The sequence below is a fragment of the Mesoplodon densirostris genome, chromosome 9, assembly GCF_025265405.1.
Source record: "Mesoplodon densirostris isolate mMesDen1 chromosome 9, mMesDen1 primary haplotype, whole genome shotgun sequence".
Classification (NCBI taxonomy): domain Eukaryota; kingdom Metazoa; phylum Chordata; class Mammalia; order Artiodactyla; family Ziphiidae; genus Mesoplodon; species Mesoplodon densirostris.
Window position 1 is genome coordinate 108,685,727 of NC_082669.1, and position 26,078 is coordinate 108,711,804.

Sequence of the window (26,078 nt, forward strand, 5' to 3'; positions counted from 1 at the left end):
AATGTTACAGACTTCAGGATGAAAAAGAACAAAGTTATACTTCATTCAAATAAAACTTAATATGTAAAAATCATGATTTACTAAAAAATTAAAAAATAAAGCATCAATCTTTTGAGTTCATCTCAAAGTAATCTAAAATGAAGTTACTTTTAGTAAGAAGTAGCTGAAATATTCCATTTACCAAAAAATTGACTTATAATTTTTGTAATATTTCTGTATCTCACATTTTAAGTATTTTTTAGGCTGTAAAAATTCATTATGGAAATTGGATTTCTAATAGTCAAATGCTGAAAAGTAACATTTTGGAACTCTAATACACTGTTAGTATATATACATTTGTAAATGCTTTTTGAAAATTTGGCAATATAAATTAAAAATTTTATAAATATTCTTTAATGCAATAATTCTACTTCTTACAATTTATCTTTAAGGAGTTGAGAGATAGGTCCAGAAATATATATTGTATCAATATTTATTTTAGTAAGAAAATCAAAACAACATAACTGTTCAATATTGAAATGGTTAAAAAAATATATTCATATTCTGTAGAATATTACAGAGTTAAATTTTTTTTTTTTTTTTTTTTTTTTTTTTGCGGTATGCGGGCCTCTCACTGCTGTGGCCTCTCCCATTGCAGAGCACAGGCTCTGGATGCGCAGGCTCAAAGGCCATGGCTCACGGGCCCAGCCGCTCCGTGGCATGTGGGATCCTCCCGGACTGGGGCACGAACCCGCGTCCCCTGCATCGGCAGGCGGACTCTCAACCACTGCGCCACTAGGGAAGCCCGAGTTAAAAATTTTGAAGGCTAGTTAACTAAAAAGGAAAATTCTCACAATATGTTAAATTTTTAAAAATCAGGCCATAAAAAACTTACGTCAGTATAATGTGGAATCTAAAATATGATACAAATGAACTTATTGACAAAACAGAAACAGACTCACAGACTCACAAACATAGAAAACAGACTTATGGTTACCAAAGGGGGAAGGTGGGAGAGGAATAAATTAGGAGTTTGGGATTAACATATATACACTACCTTATATAAAATAGATAATCAACAAGGACCTAGTGTATAGCACAGGGAACTATATTCAGTATCTTGTAATAACCTATAATGGAAAAGAATTTGAAAAATAATATATATATGTCTATTTGAATCACTTTGCTGTACACCAGAAACTAACACAACATTGTAAATCAACTATACTTCAATTTAAAAAAAATCAGTATAATACCAACTGTGTGATTATATATGTATATATTACATATGGAATATATATTATACATATGATATAATACAATTATAATGTATAATAATATATGTAAGAAAAAATAGGTTGTTTTAAAGAGTTAAAGGAAAAAATTAATTTTAGATATTAGCCATGAATTAACATTCATATCTGAAGATATATTTTTTCCCCTACTTACAATAATTCTAATGACAAAAATAAAAGGTAGGTGAAACTTAGAACAAGCAAGGAAAATCGTGACCTTAAGCTTCCACCAACGGCACTTGTGGCCCCCAGGGAGGGGGACATGCAGGGACCAGCTTCGTCCAGTTACCAGATAGGATGACTCCTAGCAGACTACAGGCATGCTGTTCTCTCACACAATTAAAAAAATAAAATGATTTTATTTTATCAGCCATTTCCCCTTTCCTTTTCTCTCCTTTGTATTAAACCACCTAGAAACAGTCATCAGTATCACTCTCTCCAGTTCTGTTAAACTGTTCACTCAACTTTAAGCTCACTGCAGTCAGGCTTTGCCCTCCCCGCTAGCTTCACACTGCCGTGTCCAGTCCTCGGTCCTAGTCTCACGTGGCCTGTCAGCTGTGTCCAGGCTGCTGGCCTCTCCCCCCTCTTTGACGGGCAGTCTTCCCATGGCCTCCAGACCACCAGAGCCCCCAGCTCTCGCTCCTACTTCACGGCTGGTTTATTCCATGCCCTTTGCTGATTCCTCCTGTTCTTCCCGGCCTCTCACTGCTGAAGTGCCCAGGGTGCTGTCCTCTTCACCTCCCCTCGCTCACGGGGTGCTTCTCATCCACCTTGTACTGGTGACCCTCAGACTCTGACCTCTCTTAGAACACCAGACTCACCTATAGAGCTGCCTACTGGCATCTCCACTTGCATGCCGAACAGACACCTCAGATATGTCCAAAACTGAATCTTCCCACCAAAACCTTCGTTCCACCACAGCATTCCCCGTCTCAGTGCATGGTAACTCTAGGGACTTCCCTGGTGGTCCAGAGGTTAGGACTCCATGCTTCCACTGTAGGGGGCACGGGTTCCATCCCTGGTCGGGGAACTAAGATCCCACATGCTGCAACGCGGTCAAAACAAACAAACAAATCAGTGCATGGTAACGCTATCTTCCAGGTTATCCAGGCCAAACTTCCTCCAACCCCACACATCCCACCCATAGCAAGTCTGCTGGCTCCATCTTCAAAACCTATATAGAATTCAGCCACATCTCATCTCCTTCATTGCTATACCCTTATCCAAGATTCCGTCATCTTCCTCTGGGACCATCACAACAACCTCTAGTCTCCCTACTTCCACCTTTGCTTGTTGATTAACTAATTTATCCCTAACACTTCATAGTGGCTTTACATAGACTTTTTGGAACAGTGAATGAATGGATCTGTAATTATTTTCAAACTACATAGTTTGGTATTATTGGGCTCTGCTGTTGGCCCACCAAAAAAGATGCTATGTAATATTATGGTTTTTCCAGCTGTAAATATGACAACTCACTTAATGCCTTTAGAAAGGGAGATCTCTAAATTCCCACTACCCAATTCAATCATCATCCCTGTGGGAAGCTCACATACTAAAGAAAAATTTCCCTGTCACCAAGACAACGTTTTAGAATAGATTGCTTACAAAATTTGATGAGAGCTAAGTTAAAGCTATTGTTGCCTATTTTGTGGTAGTTGTGGTTTTACCTTAGTAATTTTACATACTTCAATGTATATTAAGATAATTTTGGTGTTAGTAGGTATGGGTGTTTTCTAGTTTTTAACTGTTATCACTAATATTTAATATAGTTTTGGCCAAAATCCATAATGACTGAATTTATGGAATATATTTAATATTTGTGTGTCCTTTTCAGGTCACCTGCAATGGCTGGAGGAATTTTTGCTATAAATAGGCATTATTTTAATGAAATCGGACAGTACGACAAGGGCATGAATCTCTGGGGAGGAGAAAATTTGGAACTTTCACTAAGGGTAATTAAGACTTTTTGTTTTAAATAGTTACCTTTGTACATAGAAAGTAAAATCTAACTTCAAGTCATGTAATATGCTGTGGCAACTACGCCCTGTTCCCCTACACAAGCATCTGATGCCATTCAGGTGTCATGTGAAGTAAGTGATTTATGGGATTCCTTACAGAAATGGAAAACCTTTAACAAAATATCAGATTTTCTTACCTATGCTTTTTCTAATATGTGGTATGTCAGATTAATGTGATATTTTTATCTGTTTGTGGAATCTCTTTTTTATTATTCTGATTGTCTTGGTATTAGTAGTGTGTTGAAAAAACACAGGATTAGGAGGTAGGGGACTTGGGTGTCACTGAATATATGGGGTATGTTAAATCTCAGTTTCTCCATCTGTAAAGTGAGAGGATTTGGTAGAAGATGTCTAATAAGTTTTCTCCTAACTCTTAAATCCTGAGATACCTGCTACAACAGGGATGAAACTTGAAAACATTATGGTAAGTAAAGGAAGCCAGACATAAAAGGCCATATATTTATGAGTCCATTTGTATGAAATGTCTAGACTAAGCAAATCCATAGAAACAGAAAATAAATTAGTGGTTGCCAGGGGCTGGGGGAGGAGAGTGACTGCTAACATGTACCAGTTTTCTTTGTGGGGTGGTAAAATATTCCAGAACTAGATGGTGGTGATGATTGTACAACCTTGTGAAAACCACTGAAAATCACCGAGTTTTAGCCTTTGAAACGTGGATTTCTGATGGTGTATAAATTATGTCTCAATAAAAATAATAGATTTAATTTTTTAAAAAATCCTATGATATTAAAACACTAGACATTAGGGTGAGTCTCAGCCCTACCACTCACTTGCTATATGATCCTTGGCAGGTCATTTATTTTTTTAGTTCTCGGCTTCCTCATCTGTTAAACAGGAATAAGTAAAAATGCCATTCTCAGTATTCTATAAAGATTTAATATGGGAATTCCCTGGTGATCCAGTGGTTAGGGCTCCCTGCTTTCACGGCTGAGGGCCCGGGTCCAGTCCCTGGTAGGGGAACTAAGATCCAGCAAGCCGCATGGCGTGGCCAAAAAAAAAAAAAAAAAATTTAATGAAGTAATAGGGGTGGAGAATAAGGTACAAAGTAGTTATTCGTGGAGAGTCTGAAGAAAATACTAAGCTATTCAAACGTTTATCGTATGTTAATCATAGGTAATTTTTTGTATTTGACTGAATTCGAATAGATTTTTATAATGATCATTTTGAACTGTGCATAAAAATCTGGGCTGTGAGCTCGCCATCATTGCCCTTCACATTTTTTTTTCCTTTTTCTCTGCTTTGTCTCTTTTCCCAACAGAGACAACTGGGTGTAGAGAAAACAGCTTCATTTATGACTAAATTCCTATTCTCTCTGAGCTTTAGTGTCCTTACAAGTAAAATGAAGAAAAGAATTCTCTCTATTACAGAGTTGTTGTAAAGATAAGAGATTATTTATCGGAGCTGATAAATAAGTGGCAGCCATTATTGTTCCACTTTAATTTTGCCAACTGCTGTTTATACTCTCTGAAATCATCTGCAGCAATTATACTTTGAACTGCGTTTCTCTTAGCATGTATTAAGATGTTCACCAGATTTGTTTTTTGTGTTTTTCCAGTTTTTTCTGCTTTGGATTTTATCTTCCTCTTCCTTCTTTTGGCTGGCTACTTTCTACATTTTTTTTGAAGTTAGTTTAAGCACAGTCTTCTCTCGTAATGCTTCAGATACCTTATTTTGAATATAGGAATATCTAGAGCAATATATTTTTCCTTCAAGTCCCTATTTGGCAGTATCCTGTAAGTTTGTTATTTTCATTGCTTTTTTTTTTTCCTACTCATTTGTTCCCTTCTGATCCAGGCATTATTTTTATTTATTTATTTATTTTAAAACATTTCTATTATAAATGTAATACAAATAGAGAAAAACTAAAATATTGAAGAAAGACAGTCATCCATTTCCTGCCCTGCCATCCTATTATAACCAGTTAGTAATTTATTTTGTCATCTTTTTAGTATATACTTGGTGTGTTATTTATAGCCATAATCATATGCATTCATACACTTTTGTATCTTGCTTTTTGTTACTAAATATTTTCTCATGTTTTTCAGTATATTCATTACTAATTTTTAATGGGTACATAACATACCATTCATTAGCTATATATGTTTATTGACTATTTCCCCAGACCAGGGGTTGGCAAACTATGGCCCTGCATTTGCAAATAAGTTTTATTGGAATACAGCCATATCCATTCATTTAGATACTGTCTATGGTTATTTTTGTCCTACAAACAGCAGAGCTGAGAAGTTGTGAGAAAGCCTGTATGACCTGAAAAGCCTAAAATATTTCCTTTCTGTCCCTTTCCAGAAAAATTTTGCTCACCCTTGCCTTAAACTTTCAAGTCATTTATAATTTGGACTATTATATGCCCCAAAATGTCACTTGAAACATCTTTTCCATATAATTGTTTATACTTTAGGCAACTTAATTGGGAGGTATTAACAAAAGTGGAAAAACTGGGTCTACTTAAGAAAGATGTTTTTAAGGTTAACACTGTCCCCTACTATCTCCCTTGTAATATTCTAGCTATGATACAGTACAGGTGGTGGTAATAAGAATGGAAAAAAAAGACCCAGTACTCTTGTAGGTAGCAATTCTCTGGTCCCTATTAATCTAGACATGTAATTTTACACTCTGGATGAGGATATTTTTTGTTTTGATTTAAAGTCAACCAAAGAGGGAAGTAACAGTAATTGCAACATGAAAAAAAGCAGTTGAAAGAATACTTTCTATTGGGGATGAAAAAGCAGACTAAAGTAAACTCTCCAGGTGTCAAAGTGTGCATGAAATGCCATTCCAGGCTAGCTGTAGTGACCAAAAGTCACTGAGAGGGTTGAGTAAGGGAAAGAGGTGGCAGCCTCAGCAATGTTCTACCCTTCTGAACACACCCTAGGCATAAACTTGTATACAACTATAATTAAACTGTCTCCAGATGAGAAAGTTCTAGAGCAACTAGCCTATATTTTTCAATAAAATTAATTCCTGTATCTGGGAAAGTTTTATTCTTGAAAAGAAAACTTATGGAATGGGCCCAGCTAAGTCAACCCTGACTAGCTCTGAGATAAAAGATGAATCAGGCTGAGGGGTCTCAATCCAATCTTGTGTGAATAAAGCAAGCATCGGGAAGTATAGGTGTCATCTTCTAAGGGAAATATTCTGAGGATCTGCCAGCATAAATCCATCAGTAGGTTTGTAATAGACTATTGTGGAGTCAGACACCACTATGGCGGAAGTAAAAGACATCGGCAAATCTGGATCACCTTGCAATTTTCAAGATGCCTTCAAGATCTCCCTTATCCTGTTATGGCTGAGGGAAGCACTCACGGGTGTAGGCACCACCGTCTGTAACCCTTCTCCTTCTCAGTACCAAGAAGGCAGATGAGCTGGAGATCTGGTAATCGCACACAGTTTACTTCATGTGCCAACTTTTACTCTCCATGAGGTCCAGGTAAACCAAGAATGCTATATAAACTTGGGTGGCATCTCCTATATCTAATTCCATCATTTCTAAATACTTAGGGTGCGTGCCCATCCAGGCGTCCTTGGGGGCCCGTGAGGGGGCGCCGCAGCTGTGATCGCCACCCAGGTGCACATCGCTGCAGCCCGCGGTTGGCTGGGACTCACCACAGTCCTCCATGCCCTGCCGTCCCAGGCATTATTTTTGTAACATCCATGCCTCTGGTGCTTTTTATTGATTGGTTGATTATTTCTCATTTTATTGCATTGCTCTCTGAGAATGAAGCATATGAAATAGTCCCCCTTTCAGGACCTCGTAACTTAATAAGCACATTCTTGTGTCTGAGAATAGAACCGATTTTGTGAATGATACGTATTTAAAAAGTGAGTGCAGAAACTTACACAAGCCTCTTAGAGAGCCTCATCCACCAGAGGGCAGACAGCAGAAGCAAGAAGAACTACAATCCTGCAGCCTGTGGAACAAAAACCACATTCACAGAAAGATAGACAAGATGAAAAGGCAGAGGGCTATGTACCAGATGAAGGAACAAGATAAAACCACAGAAAAACAACTAGATGAAGTGGAGATAGGCAACCTTACAGAAAAAGAATTCAGAATAGGGCTTCCCTGGTGGCGCACTGGTTGGGGGTCCGCCTGCCAATGCAGGGGACGCGGGTTTGTGCCCCGGTCCGGGAAGATTCCACATGCCGTGGAGCAGCTGGGCCCGTGAGCCATGGCCGCGGGGCCTGCGCGTCCGGAGCCTGTGCTCCGCGATGGGAGAGGCCACAACAGTGAGAGGCCTGGGTACCGCAAAAAAAAAAAAAAAAAAAAAAAAAATAGAATTCAGAATAATGATAATGAAGATGATCCAGGACATTGGAAAAACAATGGAGGCAAAGATTGAGAAGATGCAAGAAATGTTTAACAAAGACCTAGAAGAATTAAAGAACAAACAAACAGAGATGAACAATACAATAACTGAAATGAAAACTACACTAGAAGGAATCAATAGCAGAATAACTGAGGCAGAAGAATGGACAAGTGACCTGGAAGACAGAATGGTGGAACTCACTGCTGCAGAATAGAATAAAGAAAAAAGAATGAAAAGAAATGAAGACAGCCTAAGAGACCTCTGGGACAACATTAAACGCAACAACATTCACATTATAGGGGTCCCAGAATGAGAAGAGAGAGAGAAAGGACCAGAGAAAATATTTGAAGAGATTATAGTCGAAAACTTCCCTAACATGGGAAAGGAAATAGCCACCCAAGTCCAGGAAGCGCAGTGAGTCCCATACAGGATAAACCCAAGGAGAAACACGCCGAGACACACAGTAATCAAATTGGTAAAAATTAAAGACAAAGAAAAATTATTGAAAGCAGCAAGGGAAAAACAACAAATAACATACAAGGGAACTCCCATAAGGTTAACAGCTGATTTCTCAGCAGAACCTCTACAAGCCAGAAGGGAGGGGCGTGATATACTTAAAGTGATGAAAGGGAAGAACCTACAACCAAGATTACTCTACCTGGCAAGTATCTCATTCAGATTTGATGGAGAAATCAAAAGCTTTACAGAGAAGCAAAACTAAGAGAATTCAACACCACCAAACTAGCTCTAAACAAATGCTAAAGGAACTTCTCTAAGTGGGAAACACAAGAGAAGGAAAGGCCCTACAAAAACAAACCCCAAACAATTAAGAAAATGGTCAAAGGAACATACATATCAATAATTACCTTAAACGTGAGTGGATTAAATGCTCCAACCAAAAGACACAGGCTTGCTGAATGGAAACAAAAACAAGACCCATACATATGCTGTCTACAAGAGACCCACTTCAGATCTAGGGACACATACAGACTGAAAGTGAGGGGATGGAAAAAGATATTCCATGCAAATGGGAATCAAAAGAAAGCTGGAGTAGCAATACTCATATCAGATAAAATAGACTTTAAAATAAAGGATGTTACAAGAGACAAGGAAGGACACTACATAATGATCAAGGGATCAATCCAAGAAGAAGATATAACAAGTATAAATATATATGCACCCAACATAGGAGCACCTCAATACATAAGGCAACTGCTAACAGCTATAAAAGAGGAAATCGACAGTAACACAATAATAGTGGGGGACTTTAACACCTCACTTACACCAATGGACAGATCATCCAAAATGAAAATAAATAAGGAAACACAAGCTTTAAATGACACAATAGAAAAGATAGATTTAATTGATATTTATAGGACATTCCATCCAAAAACAGCAGATTACACTCTCTTTTCAAGTGCGCACGGAACATTCTCCAGGATAGATCACATCTTGGGTCACAAATCAAGCCTCAGTAAATTTAAGAAAATTGAAATCATATCAAGCATCTTTTCTGACCACAGCACTATGAGAGTAGAAATGAATTACAGGGGAAAAAACGTAAAAAACACAAACACATGGAGGCTAAACAATACGTTACTAAATAACCAAGAGATCACTGAAGAAATCAAAGAGGAAATCAAAAAATACCTAGAGACAAATGACAAAGGAAACACGACGATCCAAAACCTATGGGATGTGGCAAAAGCAGTTCTAAGAGGGAAGTTTATAGCTATACAAGCCTACCTCAAGAAACAAGAAAAATCTCAAATAAACAATCTAACCTTACACCTAAAGGAACTAGAGAAAGAAGAACAAAAAACCCCCAAAGTTAGCAGAAGGAAAGAAATCATAAAGATCAGAGCAGAAATAAATGAAATAGAAACAAAGAAAACAAGAGCAAAGATCAATAAAACTAAAAGCTGGTTCTTTGAGTAGATAAACAAAATTGATAAACCATTAGCCAGACACATCAAGAAAAAGAGGGAGAGGATTCAAGTCAATAAAATTAGAAATGAAAAAGGAGAAGTTACAACAGACACCGCAGAAATACAAAACATCCTAAGAGACTACTATAAGCAACTCTATGCCAATAAAATGGACAACCTGGAAGAAATGGACAAATTCTTAGAAAGGTATAACCTTCCAAGACTGAACCAGGAAGAAACAGAAAATATGAACAGACCAATCACAAGTAATGAAATTGAAACTGTGATTAAAAATCTTCCAACAAACAAAAGTCCAGGACTGGATGGCTTCACAGGTGAATTCCATCAAACATTTACAGAAGAGCTAACACCTATCCTTCTCAAACTCTTCCAAAAAATTGCAGAAGAAGGAACACTGCCAAACTCATTCTATGGAGACCACCATCACCCTGATACCAAAACCAGACAAAGATACTACAAAAAAAGAAAATTACAGACCAATATCACTGATGAATATAAATTCAAAAATCCTCAACAAGGGCTTCCCTGGTGGCGCAGTGGTTGAGAGTCTGCCTGCCGATGCAGGGGACACGGGTTTGTGCCCCAGTCCGGGAAGATCCCACATGCCGTGGAGCGGCTAAGCCCGTGAGCCATGGCCACTGAGCCTGCGCGTCCGGAGCCTGTGCTCCGCAATGGGAGAGGCCACAACAGTGAGAGGCCCGCCTACCACCAAAAAAAAAAAAAAAAAATCCTCAACAAAATACTAGCAAACAGAATCCAACAACACATTAAAAGGATCACACACCATGATCAAGTGGGATTTATCCCAGGGATGCAAGGCTTCTTCAATATATGCAAATGAATCAATGTGATACACCATATTAACAGATTGAAGAATAAAAACCATATGATCATCTCAATAGATGCAGATAAAGCTTTTGACAAAATTCAACAGCGACTTATGATAAAACCTTTCCAGAGGGCCTCCCTGGTGGCGCAGTGGTTAAGAGTCCACCTGCCGATGCAGGGGATACGGGTTCGTGCCCCGGTCTGGGAGGATCCCATATGCCGCGGAGCGGCTGGGCCCGTGAGCCATGGCCGCTGGGCCTGCGCGTCCGGAGCCTGTGCTCCGCAACGGGAGAGGCCACAACAGTGAGAGGCCCGCATACCGCAAAAAGAAAAAAAAAAAAAAAAAACTTTCCAGAAAGTGGGCATAGAGGGAATCTACCTCAACATAATAAAGCCCATATATGACAAACCCACAGCAAACATCATTCTCAATGGTGAAAAACTGAAACCATTTCCTCTAAGATCAGGAACAGGACAAGGATGTCCACTCTCACCACTGTTATTCAGCATAGCTTTGGAAGTCCTAGTCACGGCAATCAGAGAAGAAAAAGAAATAAAAGGAATACAAATTGGAAAAGAAGAAGTAAAACTGTCACTCTTTGCAGATGACATGATACTATACATAGAGAATCATAAAAATACCACCAGAAAACTACTAGAGCTAACCAATGAATTTGGTAAAGTTGCAGGATACAAAATTAATGCACAGAAATCTCCTGCATTCCTATACACTAATTATGAAAAATTTGAAAGAGAAATTAAGGAAACACTCCCATTTACCATTGCAACAAAAATAAAATACCTAGGAATAAACCTACCTAGGGAGACAAAAGACCTGTATGCAGAAAACTATAAGACACTGATGAAAGAAATTAAAGATGATACCAACAGATGGAGAGATACACCATGTTCTTGGATTGGAAGAATCAATATGGTGAAAATGACTATACTACCCAAAGCAATCTACAGATTCAATGCAATCCCTATCAAATTACCAATGGCATTTTTTACAGAACTAGAACAAAAACTCTTAAAATTTGTATGGAGACACAAAAGACCCCAAATAGCCAAAGCAGTCTTGAGGGAAAAAAATGGTGCTGGAGGAATCAGACTCCCTAACTTCAGACTATACTACAAAGCTACAGTAATCAAGACATTAGGGTACTGGCACAAAAACAGAAACATAGATCAGTGGAACAAGATAGAAAGCCCAGAGATAAACCCACGCACCTATGGTCAACTAATCTATGACAAAGGAGGCAAGGATATACAATGGAGAAAAGACAGCCTCTTCAATAAGTGGTGCTGGGAAAACTGGACAGCTACATGTAAAAGAATGAAATTAGAACACTCCCTAACACCATACACAAAAGTAAACCGAAAATGGATTCGAGACCTAAATGTAAGACTGGACACTATAAAACTCTTAGAGGAAAACATAGGAATAACACTCTTTGACATAAATCACAGCAAGATCTTTTTTGATCCACATCCTAGAGTAATGGAAATAAAAACAAAAATAAACAAATGGGACCTAATGAAACTTAAAAGCTTTTGCACAGCAAAGGAAACTACAAACAAGACCAAAAGACAACCCTCACAATGGGAGAAAATATTTGCAAATGAATCAATGGACAAAGGATTAATCTCCAGAATATATAAACAGCTCATGCAGGTCAATATTAAAGAAACAAACAACCCAATCCAAAAATATGCAGAAGACCTAAATAGACATTTCTCCAAAGAAGACATACAGATGGCCCAGAAGCACATGAAAAGCTGCTCAACATCACTAATTATTAGAGAAACGCAAATCAAAACTACAATGAGGTATCACCTCACACCAGTTAGAATGGGCATCATCAGAAAATCTACAAACAACAAATGCTGGAGAGGGTGTGGTGCAAAGGGAACCCTGTTGCACTGTTGGTGGGAGTGTAAATTGATACAGCCACTATGGAGAACAGTATGGAGGTTCCTTAAAAAACAAAAATTACCATATGATCCAGCAATCTGACTACTGGGCATATACCCAGAGAAAACCATAATTCAGAAAGACACATGCACCCCAGTGTTCATTGCAGCACTATTTACAGTAGCCAGGTCATGGAAGCAACCTAAATGCCCATCAACAGATGAGTGGATAAAGAAGATGTGGTACATATATACAATGGAATATTACTCAGCCATAAAAAGGAACGTAATTGGGTCATTTGTTGAGACGTGGATTGATCTAGAGACTGTCATAGAGAGTGAAATAAGTCAGAAAGAGAAAAACAAATATTGTATATTAACTCATATATGTGGAACCTAGAAAAATGGTACAGATGAACCAGTTTGCAGGGCAGAAGTTGAGACACAGATGTAGAGAACAAACATATGGACACCAAGGGGGGAAAGCCACAGGGGGTAGTCGTGGGGGTGGGATGAATTGGGAGATTGGGATTGACATGTATACACTGATGTGTATGAAATGGATGACTCATAGTAACCTGCTGTATAAAAAAATAAATTAAAAACTTAAATAAAAATTAAAAAGAAAGAAAATACTAGGTGAATAAACAAAACCAGAAATGCTGAAGTGGCAATATTAACATAAAAGTGGCATTTAAGATTAAAAGCAATAAACAGAAAATAGATATTATATAATGGTAAAAGGCTAAATACTAAAGGCTTTTAAACAAGTAAAATATTTGCTTTAAGTTTGCTTTTTAACTTTTATAATTCTCAAATCCAATAATTTTTCATATAATTTTTTTCTAATAGTTTATGACATCATTGTTTATATTTAATTTTCTACTACATTTAGACTTCGGTGCATGATAGGAGTTAAAGTTCTGCATTTTTTTCAAGTTGTTAATCAAGTGACAATTATGAAGAGAAAGAAACGGGCATGACACATTTTTAAACAAATTATCATATATACTTAGGTCTTTCTGTGTTCAGCTGATCCATTTGCCAGATGTTGAGCCAATCACGTGCATTAATATTTAATGTAGCTCTATGATAAAGTCTATTAATTGGTAGAGTGAGTCCCTTGTTAGTCTTCATTTCCAGAATTTTCTAAGTGTCATTTGTTCTTCTCAATCACTTCAGCCATTTCAAAATCAATCCCTAAGGTTTTGAATGGTGTTGCATTATATACATAAATGAATTTTAAGACTTTTAAAGGAAATACTAATGAACAATAAATATTTCAGAAAAATACTGACTTCTAATCAAAGAAACAAAATCTTGGGGATTCAAAATTCCACCATTAAAAAAAATTTTTTTTAATTGAAGTATAGTTGATTTACAATATTGTATTAGTTTCGGGTGTACAGCATAGTGATTCAATTTTTCTTTTTCAGATTATATTCCATTATAGGTTACTATAAGATATTTGATATAATTCCTTGTGCTATACAGTAAATCCTTGTTGCTTATCTGTTTTATATACAGTATAATAGTTTGCATGTGTTAGTCACACACTCCTAATCTGTCCCTCCCTGACCCCTTCTCTCCTTTGGTAACCATAAGTTTGTTTTCTGTCTGTGAATCTGTTTCCGTTTTGTATATAGATTCATTTGTATTATTTAAAATTTTTTTATTGAAATGTAGTTGACTTACAGTATTACATTAGTTTCAGGTGTACAGCATAGTGATTCAGTATTTTTACAGATAAGTCTCCATTAAAAGTTATTATAAGATAGTGACTATAATTCCCTGTGCTATACTATATATCCTTCTTGCTTATCTATTTTAGACATAGTAGTTTGTATCTCTTAATCCCATAGCCCTACCTTGCCCCTCCCCCCTTGGTAAGAACTAGTTTGTTTTCTATATCTGTGAATCTGTTTCTGCTTTGCATATACATTCATTTGTATTATTGTTTAGATTCCACATTACAAGTGATATCATACAGTAAAAAAAAAAAAAAAAAGTGAGTGTATTCCTTATCTTGGCTTTACCTTCCCTCCAGACAGCAAATAACAGCAAACTTATTACTCAAGTGCACTCATTATCTTTGCTTCAATATTTTCAGCTACTTGATTCCAAATGGCCCCTTCATACGTTTTAAGTATGCTTGGCTCTCTCTTTTCGTAAACAAACATGTAAATTAATAAATAGCTAGGCACTCTCTTGACACCAGCAGCCCTCTCTACCCAAGTAACCTGGTTTTTCCTAAGGGAAGATCAGCTACACCTGCATCTACTTCATTTCTCACTCACTCTTCATTCCAGTAAATCAGCACCCTGGAGGCCCTCAGTATCCTTCCTCTGACATTATTTACAGCAGTGTCATCAGTTTCATATTCGTGTCCCTAATGGATGGCTTTTGGTCTTCCGTGTGCTTGAAGTTACTGTAGCATTTGACATGGTACACCAGTCTTTTCCAGAAGTTTTCTTGGGTTTTAGAGCAAAATCCAAGAAAAAAAAATCCCCTTGTATCGCTCAGCTGTTCTCAATCTCCTTCACAGGCATTTCTTCCATGTGTCTCTTAAACATGGGTGCTCCCAAGACTGCTCCCCTTGTCAACCCTCTCTTCTTACCCGACGTGCTCTTCAAGGCTCGGGGCTGACATGTAACCGCTCTGCACCTGTGAAGCCATGCTTGTTGTTAACTTAGTGCACTCTTTCCCTATCTGATGGGAAAGAACCTCTACTCTGAGCCAGCCGAACACCTCCCACCTGCTGCCCATCACGCCTCCCTTCTCCACATCTCAGCCTTCCCATGGCCCAGAAACAAAAGTGGTAGCACCCGGCAGGGCAGGGCCACCAGGACCTGTGGCGGCTCCTCTATTCTCTTCGGCCAGCGTCTGTGCCATCCCCTTGTTAATACTTTTCGTCATGTACCTACATCAACTCCCGTGGCTGTAACTCACACCTGTATGGTGGTCAGACCCAAGTCTCGTTTCAGTGTAGGGCTCTCTCGAGTGTTCTAGTTAAGTTCAGTGTTCAACACAGCAATCGTTTAAGGAGCATCTCCTGCATCAGGCTGTGCCACATGCTGGGCGTTCAGAAGACACAATCCTCATTCATTCATTCATTCGTTCACTCGCCCAGCAGTATTTATTGAGAACCTGTCACATGCCAAGCACCGTGATGTGTGCTAAAATACAGTAGCACTCAAAGCAAAAGTGGTTTCGAATGACATAAAGCTTCCATTCTATCAATATCTGGGATAGAGCGAGATGAGTCGTTATTTAGTTTTATTTCTGATAAATGCAAAGAAGGGGAAATACAGAGTACTGTGAGATCATATAGAAGGTGAACCTAGCCTTGTCTTAGGGGAGGTGTGTGTCTGCCACGGCAGAAATGGCATTTAAGTTGAGCTGTAAAGGATAAAAATGTATTTCATTTTTAAGTTCTTATTATGTGTGACGTGCACTGCTCTGAAATGTTACAGATATTAACTCACTTAATCCTCATCATAAACCTGTGAGGTAGGTACCAGCATCATCTCCTGTTTATAACGGGGAAACCGAGGCACAGAGAGGTAGTGTGACTTGCCCAAACTCACAGCAATCATAAGCAGTGTGCTCCAAACCTATCGCTTCCTGCCTTGTGTGATCTACTCAACTTCAGATCTTGAGACCCTCCCCGCACCCCAGCTCGGGTTTACCCTGTTTCTAAGTCACTTCTCTCTAAGGCTGGCCATATATTGGAAGCCTCCAATGCCCTGAATTTGTTTTACTTGACCTGAGCTCAGTGTTACCATTGCTTGTGGAAAATGATGACTCGCTGGGTGCCCACGGAGCTGCAGCTTCACTCCCAACCTCGGAATAGGCCTCATAACCAGGCTCCAGATTAGCATTTCTGTTTCCCTGAGAGAGCAGACAACCTGCTCTGTGTCTGGCCACACTGCCCCAGGGTTCCATCCTGGTGTCCCCCAAGGAGCGAGATACACTCCTGCAGGAACTGGGGCCCTGCCCTACCTACACTTGGAGGATCACCTACGTCACCCTCCAGACTGAGCCTCTTAGACACGGGTGCCAGCTCAGATTCGGCCCAAGGTTGCTACATCCCTTGGATGCTGTGATCTGAGAGCAAACCACACGCCTGCGGTAGAGAAAGGCTGAAGGCACTTCTCCTGCGTTGACCCAGTAGAGGATTAGGCAGGTTGCTCAGCACCCAGCCCCCTGCTCAGACCGTGGCTCTCCACTGCCTCACTGGGTTACTTTTCTTGGCCCATCCGCTCAGGATTTCCACCCCTAAGGGGTTTCCCCAAGCCCCTCTTTCTCTGCTCCCTCCGCCTTCTCCATAACCTCATCCACATCACGTTCCCATGATTAACGGATGCTGATGACACCAATTCTCGCTCCTTCCCAGTTCCTTTTCCTGAGTCATCAGCTTGTGTGGCCTATCGCCTACAAGTCACCATGGCGGGGGTGTCCCACAGGTATGCTAAACCCAAATTCCTCCTCTCATGTTCCCTCTATGAGTGGATGACATGCTTCCCCTCCCCCACCCCGCCAGCTATCTGCACACACATCCCCCATGGAGAGGCTCCCTGGACTCCACACTCCTTCCCCTGCCCCACGTTGGCCTCACCTTATCTGGGCCATTCTACCTCTAAATCATCACCTGCCTCTGTTCACTTTCCTCTTTCCCCACCGCCGTAATCCATAGCTACAGCTTTGATGTAATTTCTTCAGGAAGACTTTCTTGACCTTCTCTTCCTTACCCACCCCCCGCACATAGACACACACACCCAAGTCTGGGATCCGTTCCCCTCCTATGCATGCTTCCCCCATTACAGCACTTATTGTGCTGTATCTCAGTTGTCTCCTGTCTGTGTGTGCAGGGCAGGCTGTGTAGACATGCAGCCTGGGTGGTGGCACATGGTACCATGTTTAGAAGAACCCCACACTTGGCTTAATGCTCTGCTGTTGCCATCTTGAAACTTTTAATAATTTTTGAACCTGAGACCCCATTTTTCTTCTGTGCTGGGCTCTGCCAGTTGTGTGTTCCCACCAGCTGTAAGCTCCATGAGGGCAGGGAAAGATCTGACTTGTTCAAAATGCGTTCTCAGCACCTGCTACTTTGACTATGTAAAAAGTGGTCGAGAAGTATTTGCTGAGTAGTTGAACCACTCAAGAGTCTAAAAGGCCCCACGTGTAAACGATCAGAATAATAGACACGTTGCAGTGGTACTGTGTGCATTCACTGCAGCGAGGGGCGTAAGGCATCTAACACAGCTTCTGCCACCTAAAGTGCTCCCAGCCAATGTTCGTTCCTTTCTTTTTATGCTACAGCTGCCGCAGAGTTCTAATTTAAAATGACATCTGGGCAGCAGCCTCTCCTAACTTTCTACTAAGATATTTATTGAGACTGGAAAAGATGAGATCCCACTAGAAATTAAAATGGATAGGCAGCCTGAATCTGGGAGGCACCCCCATAACTGTGAGGCCAGCAAGATTGACTGAGAAACTCCTACCCTGGCTTTGTTGCATGATGCACCCCTGCTTCCCCTCCCAAATGCAGATTACAGACAAAGAGTAAGCAGATACTCAGTAATGCCCCAGTTTCTGCCCACTGACTTGGAAAGCAGACAGCCTTCCAACCCATATGTGTCAGTGGAGAAGGCCAGTGAGGCTGGACCAGAATGAGTGAGGAGAGAACAGCAAGATTAAGCTGGAGAGAGAGGCAGGGGCGGGACTCTGCAGGACCCTGTAAGGATTTAGATATGTCTTACGTGCAATGAAATGCCACTGGTATGGCTTTTTTTTTTTTGCAGTACGCAGGCCTCTCACTGCTGGGGCCTCTCCCATTGCAGAGCACAGGCTCCGGATGCACAGGCTCAGCGGCCATGGCTCACGGGCCCAGCCGCTCCGCGGCATGTGGGATCTTCCCTGACCGGGGCACGAACCTGTGTCCCCTGCATTGGCAGGCGGACTCTCAACCACTGCGCCACCAGGGAAGCCCCACTGGTATGTTTTAAGCAGGGCAGTGACAGTGGCTGTGGAGGCTGACATAGTGGAGGATAAGCAGGCAGACCAGGAGGTTCTTACAATAACCTGCACAAAGGATGAAATGGATGGAACCAGAGCAGTAGCAACGGCGACAGAAAGAACTGGACAGATTCCGGGCATATTTACAAGTAGAATGGACAGAACCCAGAGACTGACCAGCTACGTGGTTATCAAGAGAAAGGGGTGTCATGGACAACCCGATGATCAGTCAGCTAATGCCACGATGATGCTTGTTACAAACGAGCTCCAAACTGGTTGGCTTAGAACAAGAAGCATCTGCTTTTTTCTTTCCTATGTCTCTGTGTTGGCCAGCATGGCTCTGCCTTGGAATTTATACTGGCAGGGCTGGGCTCTGGGCTCTGAGTTTGGTCAGCTCTGCTCTTCATTCTAGTAGCAGCTCTGGGCATATTCTTCTCATGTTGATCAGCAGGAATGCAAAAGTCAAGCCAAACCACACAGCATATTTAAAGCCTCCACAGGCATCATGTCTGCTCACATTCCATGGGCCAAAGCATGTCAAATGGACAAGCCCAAAGTCAGTGTGTCAGAGAAATATACTCTACCCCTTAGTGATGGGTGGAAAGTGAAATAATATTGCTGAACAGTATTTCCATCTATCACACCAAGTTTCTGGAATGAGCAACTCAGTGGATGGAGCTTCTATTTACTTAATGAGTAAAACTGATTAAGAGAAATATGTTCCCTCATGTATCAGTTAGCTTTTGCTGTATAACAACCTGTCCCCAGATACAGTGGCTTAAAACAACAATCAATTGTAAGCCCTCAAAATTCATTGTATTGCTAAAGTGGTTATTCTGGTCATAGCCAGGATGGCTGGTTTCTACTGGTATTGCTTACACACCTCTGCTCACCGGGAGGCTCAGCTGGTGCTGGCTTATATGGGATGCCCTCATTTACATATGTGGACATTGGCCCAATAATAGGTGGAACAGTGGCGATGACCAGGTCATTTGTCTCTCATTGTCAAGCAGGCTAGTAAGGCTCATTCACAGTGAAGTGGTCACAAGGTTCCCAAGAGCAGCAAGAGAAGGCAAGTCCCAAAGCACTACAAACACTTTTCAGGCATTTGTTTGCATCACGTTTGTTAATGTCCTGTTGACCAATGCAAATCACGAGGCCAAGACCAGATTCAAGAGATGGAGAAATAAAGCTCCCTTCTTGATGGAATGAAGTACAGAGTTACATTGCAATTAAGTGTGCATGTAAGAATGAAGAGCATTTGTGACCACACTTGCAGTCTACCACACTTCACTACAACGGAGACACACTCTCATTTACAAAACACGAACTCTAAGCACTCTACAAGTATCAGATTTTCTAATGCTCATAACAATCCCATGACACAGGTACTGTTATTATTCTCATTTTACAGGTGAGGAAACTGAGACACAAATAGGTTGAGCAACTTCAGTAACTTGCCCCAGATCACACAGCTCATAGGGCATTTGAACCACACTGAGTGGCCCTAGAGTTTGTGCTCCGCATCACTACACTATACTAACTCTTAATGGCATACTCTGCCTTCTCGTCATCCTCTTCCTCCTCCAATAATAATAATAATAATAATAGAAACTGGGAGCTGGACAGACTACTTCCAGCAGTGTATCTGTGAAAGAAAGCTAACCATCACCTACATGAACAAAGAGCAGAGCGAAAGGCACGTCCAGATGGATCATGTTTCCCTTTGAGAATGAATCAAGAAAAGAACAACTTTGTGGGTCCTATGAAGACTGGGCCACATTGCAATAGCTTCCCTCAATTTGATTTTTTTTTTTTTTTTTTTTGCGGTACGCGGGCCTCTCACTGTCGTGGCCTCTCCCATTGTGGAGCACAGGCTTGGGATGCGCAGGCTCAGTGGCCATGGCTCACGGGCCCAGCCGCTCCGCAGCATGTGGGATCTTCCCGGACCGCGGCACGAACCCGCGTCCCCTGCATCGGCAGGCGGACTCTCAACCACTGCACCACCAGGGAAGCCCTGGGCAAGCTTCTTAACCAATGTATGTGTTAGTTTCTTCATCTGTAAAATAGGGATGATCACAGTACCTACATGATAGGGTCGTTGTGAGGATCAAATGAAATAGGAAACTTAATAAATGTTAGCTATTGTTATTTTTGTTTTAATTCAGCAGTTGCCTGTTACTAGCAAACACTCATTAATCATTAATATGTTTTCTGTTTTTCTTATGTCTAGATCTGGATGTGTGGAGGCCAACTCTTTATACTCCCCTGCTCTCGAGTAGGACATATTGATAAGCAACACGTTGCAAACCACACTGGAATTTTAGAAGCCTTGGCATATAATAATCTCAGACTGGTGCACGTTTGGCTAGATCAATACAAGGTGAAGGATATGTCCCTGGTTTGGAAAGATGAGTGAGAGTACAGAGAGGGACTGGCTCTAAAGAAGCCTTCTGCTGCTTTCTAGATACCAATTTTTGTCCTTTTCCTTAAATTAGGGCAACCCTTCAGCTGTTCACCCACCGATTTTCAGACGCTATTCTCAATTTGTTCATTTTAAGCTACTACACTTGCACCTTACTCTTTTTTTTTTTTAAAATCTCTAGGGAAACTCAAGTTTCTCAGAAGTAAATCAACCAACACGAGAAGGCTTCTTTTTCCCCCAGATCTATTTTCCTCCCCCAAAGATTGCCCATCTGCGGCAAATACCTCTCTCTGCCCCCATTCCCATGGGCAAATTTTGGATTCTCTTCCTCCACTACCAAGCTCCCGAGTGATGCAGCTGCAGCTGGTCTGGAGACCACACAAGAACCTCTGCTCCTTTTTTCTCTAACAGTCAAAGATTTTTAGGCTCAGCAGCCATGGCCCACAGGCCTAGCCGCTCCGCGGCATGTGGGATCTTCCCAGACCGGGGCACGAACCTGTGTCCCCTGCATCGGCAGGCGGACTCTCAACCACTGCACCACCAGGGAAGCCCAACAGTCAAAGATTTTTACATCAAAGCCAGGCCCCTTCATTTGTGCATCTCCCCATGGTTTGAGCCCCTTGCCGGGACCTTTAGAATGCACATACAGATAACATATAGATGCAGCTTCATTTTAATTTGAAAGTTCAAACAAATTTGGACAGTAACAAGACCTAATTTCAGATACATGGGTAGAAATATGTAAGAATCTCTCTGTGATATGTCCTGGTCTTGATCTAATATTTCTTTATTATTTTAAATTATAAAAGTAATAATACTCAATTTCTTGAGTAATCAGGGCAATATAAATTAAAACCCCAATGAGATATTTCTACATAGCCACCTAGATTGGCAAAACATTTTTAAAGTCTGATAGGACCATATGTTGGCAAGCACAGGAAGTCTCAGACACTGGGTGGGAGTGTTAATTGTTACACACTCACTTTGGAAAACAGTTTGGCAATATCAATTAATAAAAGACATGAATATCCCATGATCCAGGAATTCCATCCTGTATATATACTATAGAAAGCCTGCTTTCGTGCACCAGAACACATGAACAAGAATGTTTATAAGCAGCATTGTTTGTGTTAGCCCAAACTGAATACAGCCCAAATATTCATCAGGAGTAGAATGAATAAATATGATATGTTTAATGATATAATTCTATATAGCAATGAAAATCAATCCACTTTAAATATACATACAACAGTATAGGTAAATCTTAAAGATATAATGGTGAACAAAAGCAGCCAAACACAGTAGAATATATACTGTATTTGTCCATTTCTATAAAGTTAAAAACAGGTAAAATCAAGCTGTATAATCTATGTATGGATAATTAGATATCGATACTAGAAAGAAAAGCAAAGAAATGAATACATAATCAGGACAGCACTTTAAACTAAGAGAAAGGATTATGATCAGGAAAGGAAAGGCAAGGGCCTTCTGAGATGCTGATTATGTTCTATTTCTTGACTTAGGGTTTCTGGGGTTGATTTTTCAACAATTCACTAAGGTGCACATTTATATTCTATGTGCTTTTTTTGGTATGTTTATTATATTTCCTGATTTAAAAAAAATACTTCTAAAAAGGTAACACATACACATTTTTGTCTTACAGTATTGAAAAGCATGAAGTGAAAAGTAAGCTTTCTGAGCCCATAGTTTCACCCCTCAGAAGTCACCACTAAATTACTGTCTATAGTTTCCTGTTAACATGCACATACACACGAGTATATATCCTTTTCTTTTACCTAACTCGATTTGAGCAGCAATATTTTGTTGTAATTTTTCCATTTATTAGTATAATTTTAAAACATACTTTCAAAGTCTTTTAAAATCAGAGCAGAAAAACATGTCATCCTTTTAAATATTTCCTTTGAATGGATCTCTTAAAATTGATCCCATTCATAAATAGCCCCCAGAGATAAACATTCTGATCATCTAGGCTTTTTGTTATTCCTTAACAGTGCCAAAATGAACATCCCTTACATGTATCTTTTTGCACATTTGTGCAGATATATCTTGAATAAATCTGAAGACATGGACTTGTCGACCATGAGTTAGTGCATCTTTAATCTTGATGAATAATGTCCAAATGGTCCTTCACTGCCTACACTGTCACCTACACTGCCATCAAATGTATATAAAAGTGCCTGTCTCCCCACAGCTATTCCAAGCCTAGTTTTAATTAAACTTTGTATTTCTTCTAATCTGATAGGTTAAAAATGATATCTCATTGTTTAAAATTGCATTTCCTTAGTTATGAGAGATTTTAAGCTTTTTTTTTTTTCTGTGACCAGAGGTCACAGATTTAAATGGTTGACTTGAACACAGTCAGGACTGAGTAGTTTACTGAATTTCATGGGGGATATAGTTACCAAAAGTTCCATCTAATATAAAAAGCATGTAATGTTTGGCGTAAAATCAATGGATTGTATGACACAGCATGTTGGGAAGTTGAGTGAATGCCATTGGGCAAAACAGGCTTTGGACAGGGAGATGTTGCCTAAGGTCTTCTCTGCCTTCACTCCAAAATGAGGACACCCTCCCTCAGGCCCATTCTCTGTATCAATCCCCCCTGGGGAACTAGGAGTGGCAAGACATGACGGCAAAGACCTAAGGATCCCTGGGGAGAATCCAACATGGCGTGCCCATACTGTGCTAATTTGGGTAGGCAAGCGCCTCTCAGTCAACAATATTACTATGCAATATACCAGGCACTGGGAATACACAGATGAAGATACAAAGGTTCTGCTTTCAAGGAGGCTTTGGTCTACTTAGAATACCTCTTAACATGGCAGAGCTTGAGTCCATTAGACACTCATACTTGGTGCTTCCTTAAATCAGAACGCAGAAAAGACTAACCAGGTGTGGTGATAATAATGGCCGACACTGACATGACACCTACTATGTGCCAGCCTTAGTCTCCTAAGAGCTTTGCACGTATGAAAGTGTTCAGTCCTCACCACAGTTTCATGAGGGTAGCAGCCAAGGTCACATAGCTAATAAATAGCAGAGTCAGAAATTGAAGCCAGGTTGTCTTCCTCCAGAGTCAATTTGCCCTTAGCTGCCACCACCCCCCATTTCTGAAACCATGGAAGTGTTAGAGTCCCTCTGTGCTACTTTCATCGTGGTCTATCACGGCATATCCAGTGAATATATGTGGGGTGAGTGAGTCCCAGGTCCTATGTGTGTCTCTGCCCTCCCCATACAGAGGGAAGGTTTTCTGTTGTTGTTTTGTTTTGTTTTGGTTCAGATGAAAATATATACTGCTATGTTAGATATCAGGATTTGATTACCAAAGATTTGTCTGGTTTAATGAAATGACTCTTTCTTTCCATTTAGGAGCAGGTTTTCTTACGAAGACCTAATCTGAAATACCTTGCCTATGGAGATATTAGTGAGCGTGTTGAATTAAGGAAACAATTGGGTTGCAAGTCATTTCAGTGGTATTTGGATACTGTCTTCCCGGAATTGGAGCCCTCTAAGAGAGTCTCATGAAAGGAAAACCAATCCTTTTCATTCATAAAGCGTTAAAAATTCCCCTAGTCCTTCAACGTAGAGAAGAGAACAAGTTTGGAACATCATGAAACTATGTGAACTACAGTAAGAAGTACAACCAGAATGGTCTACAACAGAAGTGCCTTTTCTGCCACTAAATTTCTGGGGTGGCAAGACCTTAAACATTAGACATGCATGTTGTCACACACTTAAGGCTATCATAAAATCGATTGAGATAAAGTGTGTTATATCCAGTTATTTGCCAAGCTCACTTCGTCCTGGTAGACCATAAGGACTGCTCAACTCTTGGTCAACTCAATTCCTACTCCAGATAGGTGACCTGGGCTGGTGACCTCCCCAGAAAGACATTCTCAGAGAGCCTTGGTTGGTCCATACCAACTTCGGCTCAACTGTATTGAGCTCCTTTCTTGCTGCCAGTGTAGATTCTGGCCTTGACACATTGCTTGGTTGGGTTCCTGAGTTTCTGATGTCCAGTCACTTGCCTGGGTGTCCTGGTCCAGCTCTCCAGGCCAGCCTCCCTGTTTGTTTCTGTTGGCCCTTCAGTTAATTGGAGACATTCCCTCTTCCCTACTTCTGATTTTGCCTTTTTCATGTCTGTTCCCTCCTATGGCTCTGGCCTACAGCTCTCCTGACACTTCTTGGCTTGCATGCCTTGTGGATAATCTGTGTTCGACATGACTCGAGAAAACTGTTCAGCTGGGATTGAGGAAGAGGTAACGAGGTTCAATATCCATCCTGTGTGGACACACTCCCAGGTGTCTAAAGTACGTCTATCAGGTTAGAGGGGTGGCTGTTGCATTCACCCTGGTGAAGGCAGCTAGAAAAGTGAAAAATATATTTAATTCACAAAATGAAGAGAATGAGAAAATGAGGGAAGGCATACATTGAAAGGAGTAAAAAGGAGGAGACTTAGGATAGAATCACTAAATCATAGCTTCTGCTGGAGAAAATATAAACTAGTTTTTTACAACAGAAAACAACTTGACTCATCTATTATGCTCATTTAATCAACAACTGAATGGTCATCTCAGGCCAGGTGTCCTTCTAGGTGTTGGGATGCAGCTGACAATGGGGCAGGTAAACATCCCTCCCTTCATGGAGCTTGTGTTCTTTGAAATAATATATACAATGTAAAGAAAAAAGAACCAGTTTATAATGTCATTATACCCATGTATTTGGCAAAGTACTCTATAAAATCTGTTGCTGGAAAGAGATGGGAAAAACCTGTGCCCAAATATTACAGATGGCCAGGGTAACTTGATTGAGCTTTTAAAAGGTCAATCTGGCAGCACAAAGTAATGCCACATGATTAGTATATTCTGGGCCCATGTTTATACCTTAGCTGCTCTAGAAAGTAATAAAAAATTGATTGTAATAAACCTATGAATCCATTAAAATTAGAGTAAAATACAAAATAAAACTTCTGCAGCCGAAGGAAAAAAGAGAATTGTAGAATAAATTCAGAGAATCATCTTGTTTGGTAAGCATAAAGAAGGGTGTTGTAAATATCAGCTTTGCCAAAAGAAAAATGTTCTTTTTCTTAGAGCCATGGGCCTAATATTCAGTCTTAGTTTTTTAATGTAATTTAGTTCAGGTCCTAGATAGCATGAATAAGCCTTAGAAACGATGTAGAATGTTGCTTAAACAATCTCCTCTAGAATATTGTTTCAGCTGACTCGAATAGAAAACAAATCAGAGTCAACATCCAAGTACTTGGTGTGATTGAAAGGAAACCC

The 26,078-nt window shown here is 40.2% G+C and overlaps 1 protein-coding gene and 1 pseudogene across 1 annotated transcript in view; one reads left to right on the forward strand and one right to left on the reverse strand.

The window, feature by feature from the left end:
* GALNTL5 (polypeptide N-acetylgalactosaminyltransferase like 5) overlaps positions 1–24,321 on the forward strand; it is a 71,011-nt gene extending 46,690 nt beyond the window's left edge. The window contains exons 6-8 of the mRNA XM_060108416.1: positions 3,112–3,229; positions 20,584–20,733; positions 24,166–24,321. Coding sequence (XP_059964399.1) covers positions 3,112–3,229; positions 20,584–20,733; positions 24,166–24,321 — 424 coding nt within the window. The remainder of the gene's footprint in view (positions 1–3,111; positions 3,230–20,583; positions 20,734–24,165) is intronic.
* Positions 6,377–6,950, reverse strand: LOC132496331 (tRNA-splicing endonuclease subunit Sen15-like; annotated as a pseudogene).
* Positions 24,322–26,078: the final 1,757 nt, after the last annotated feature.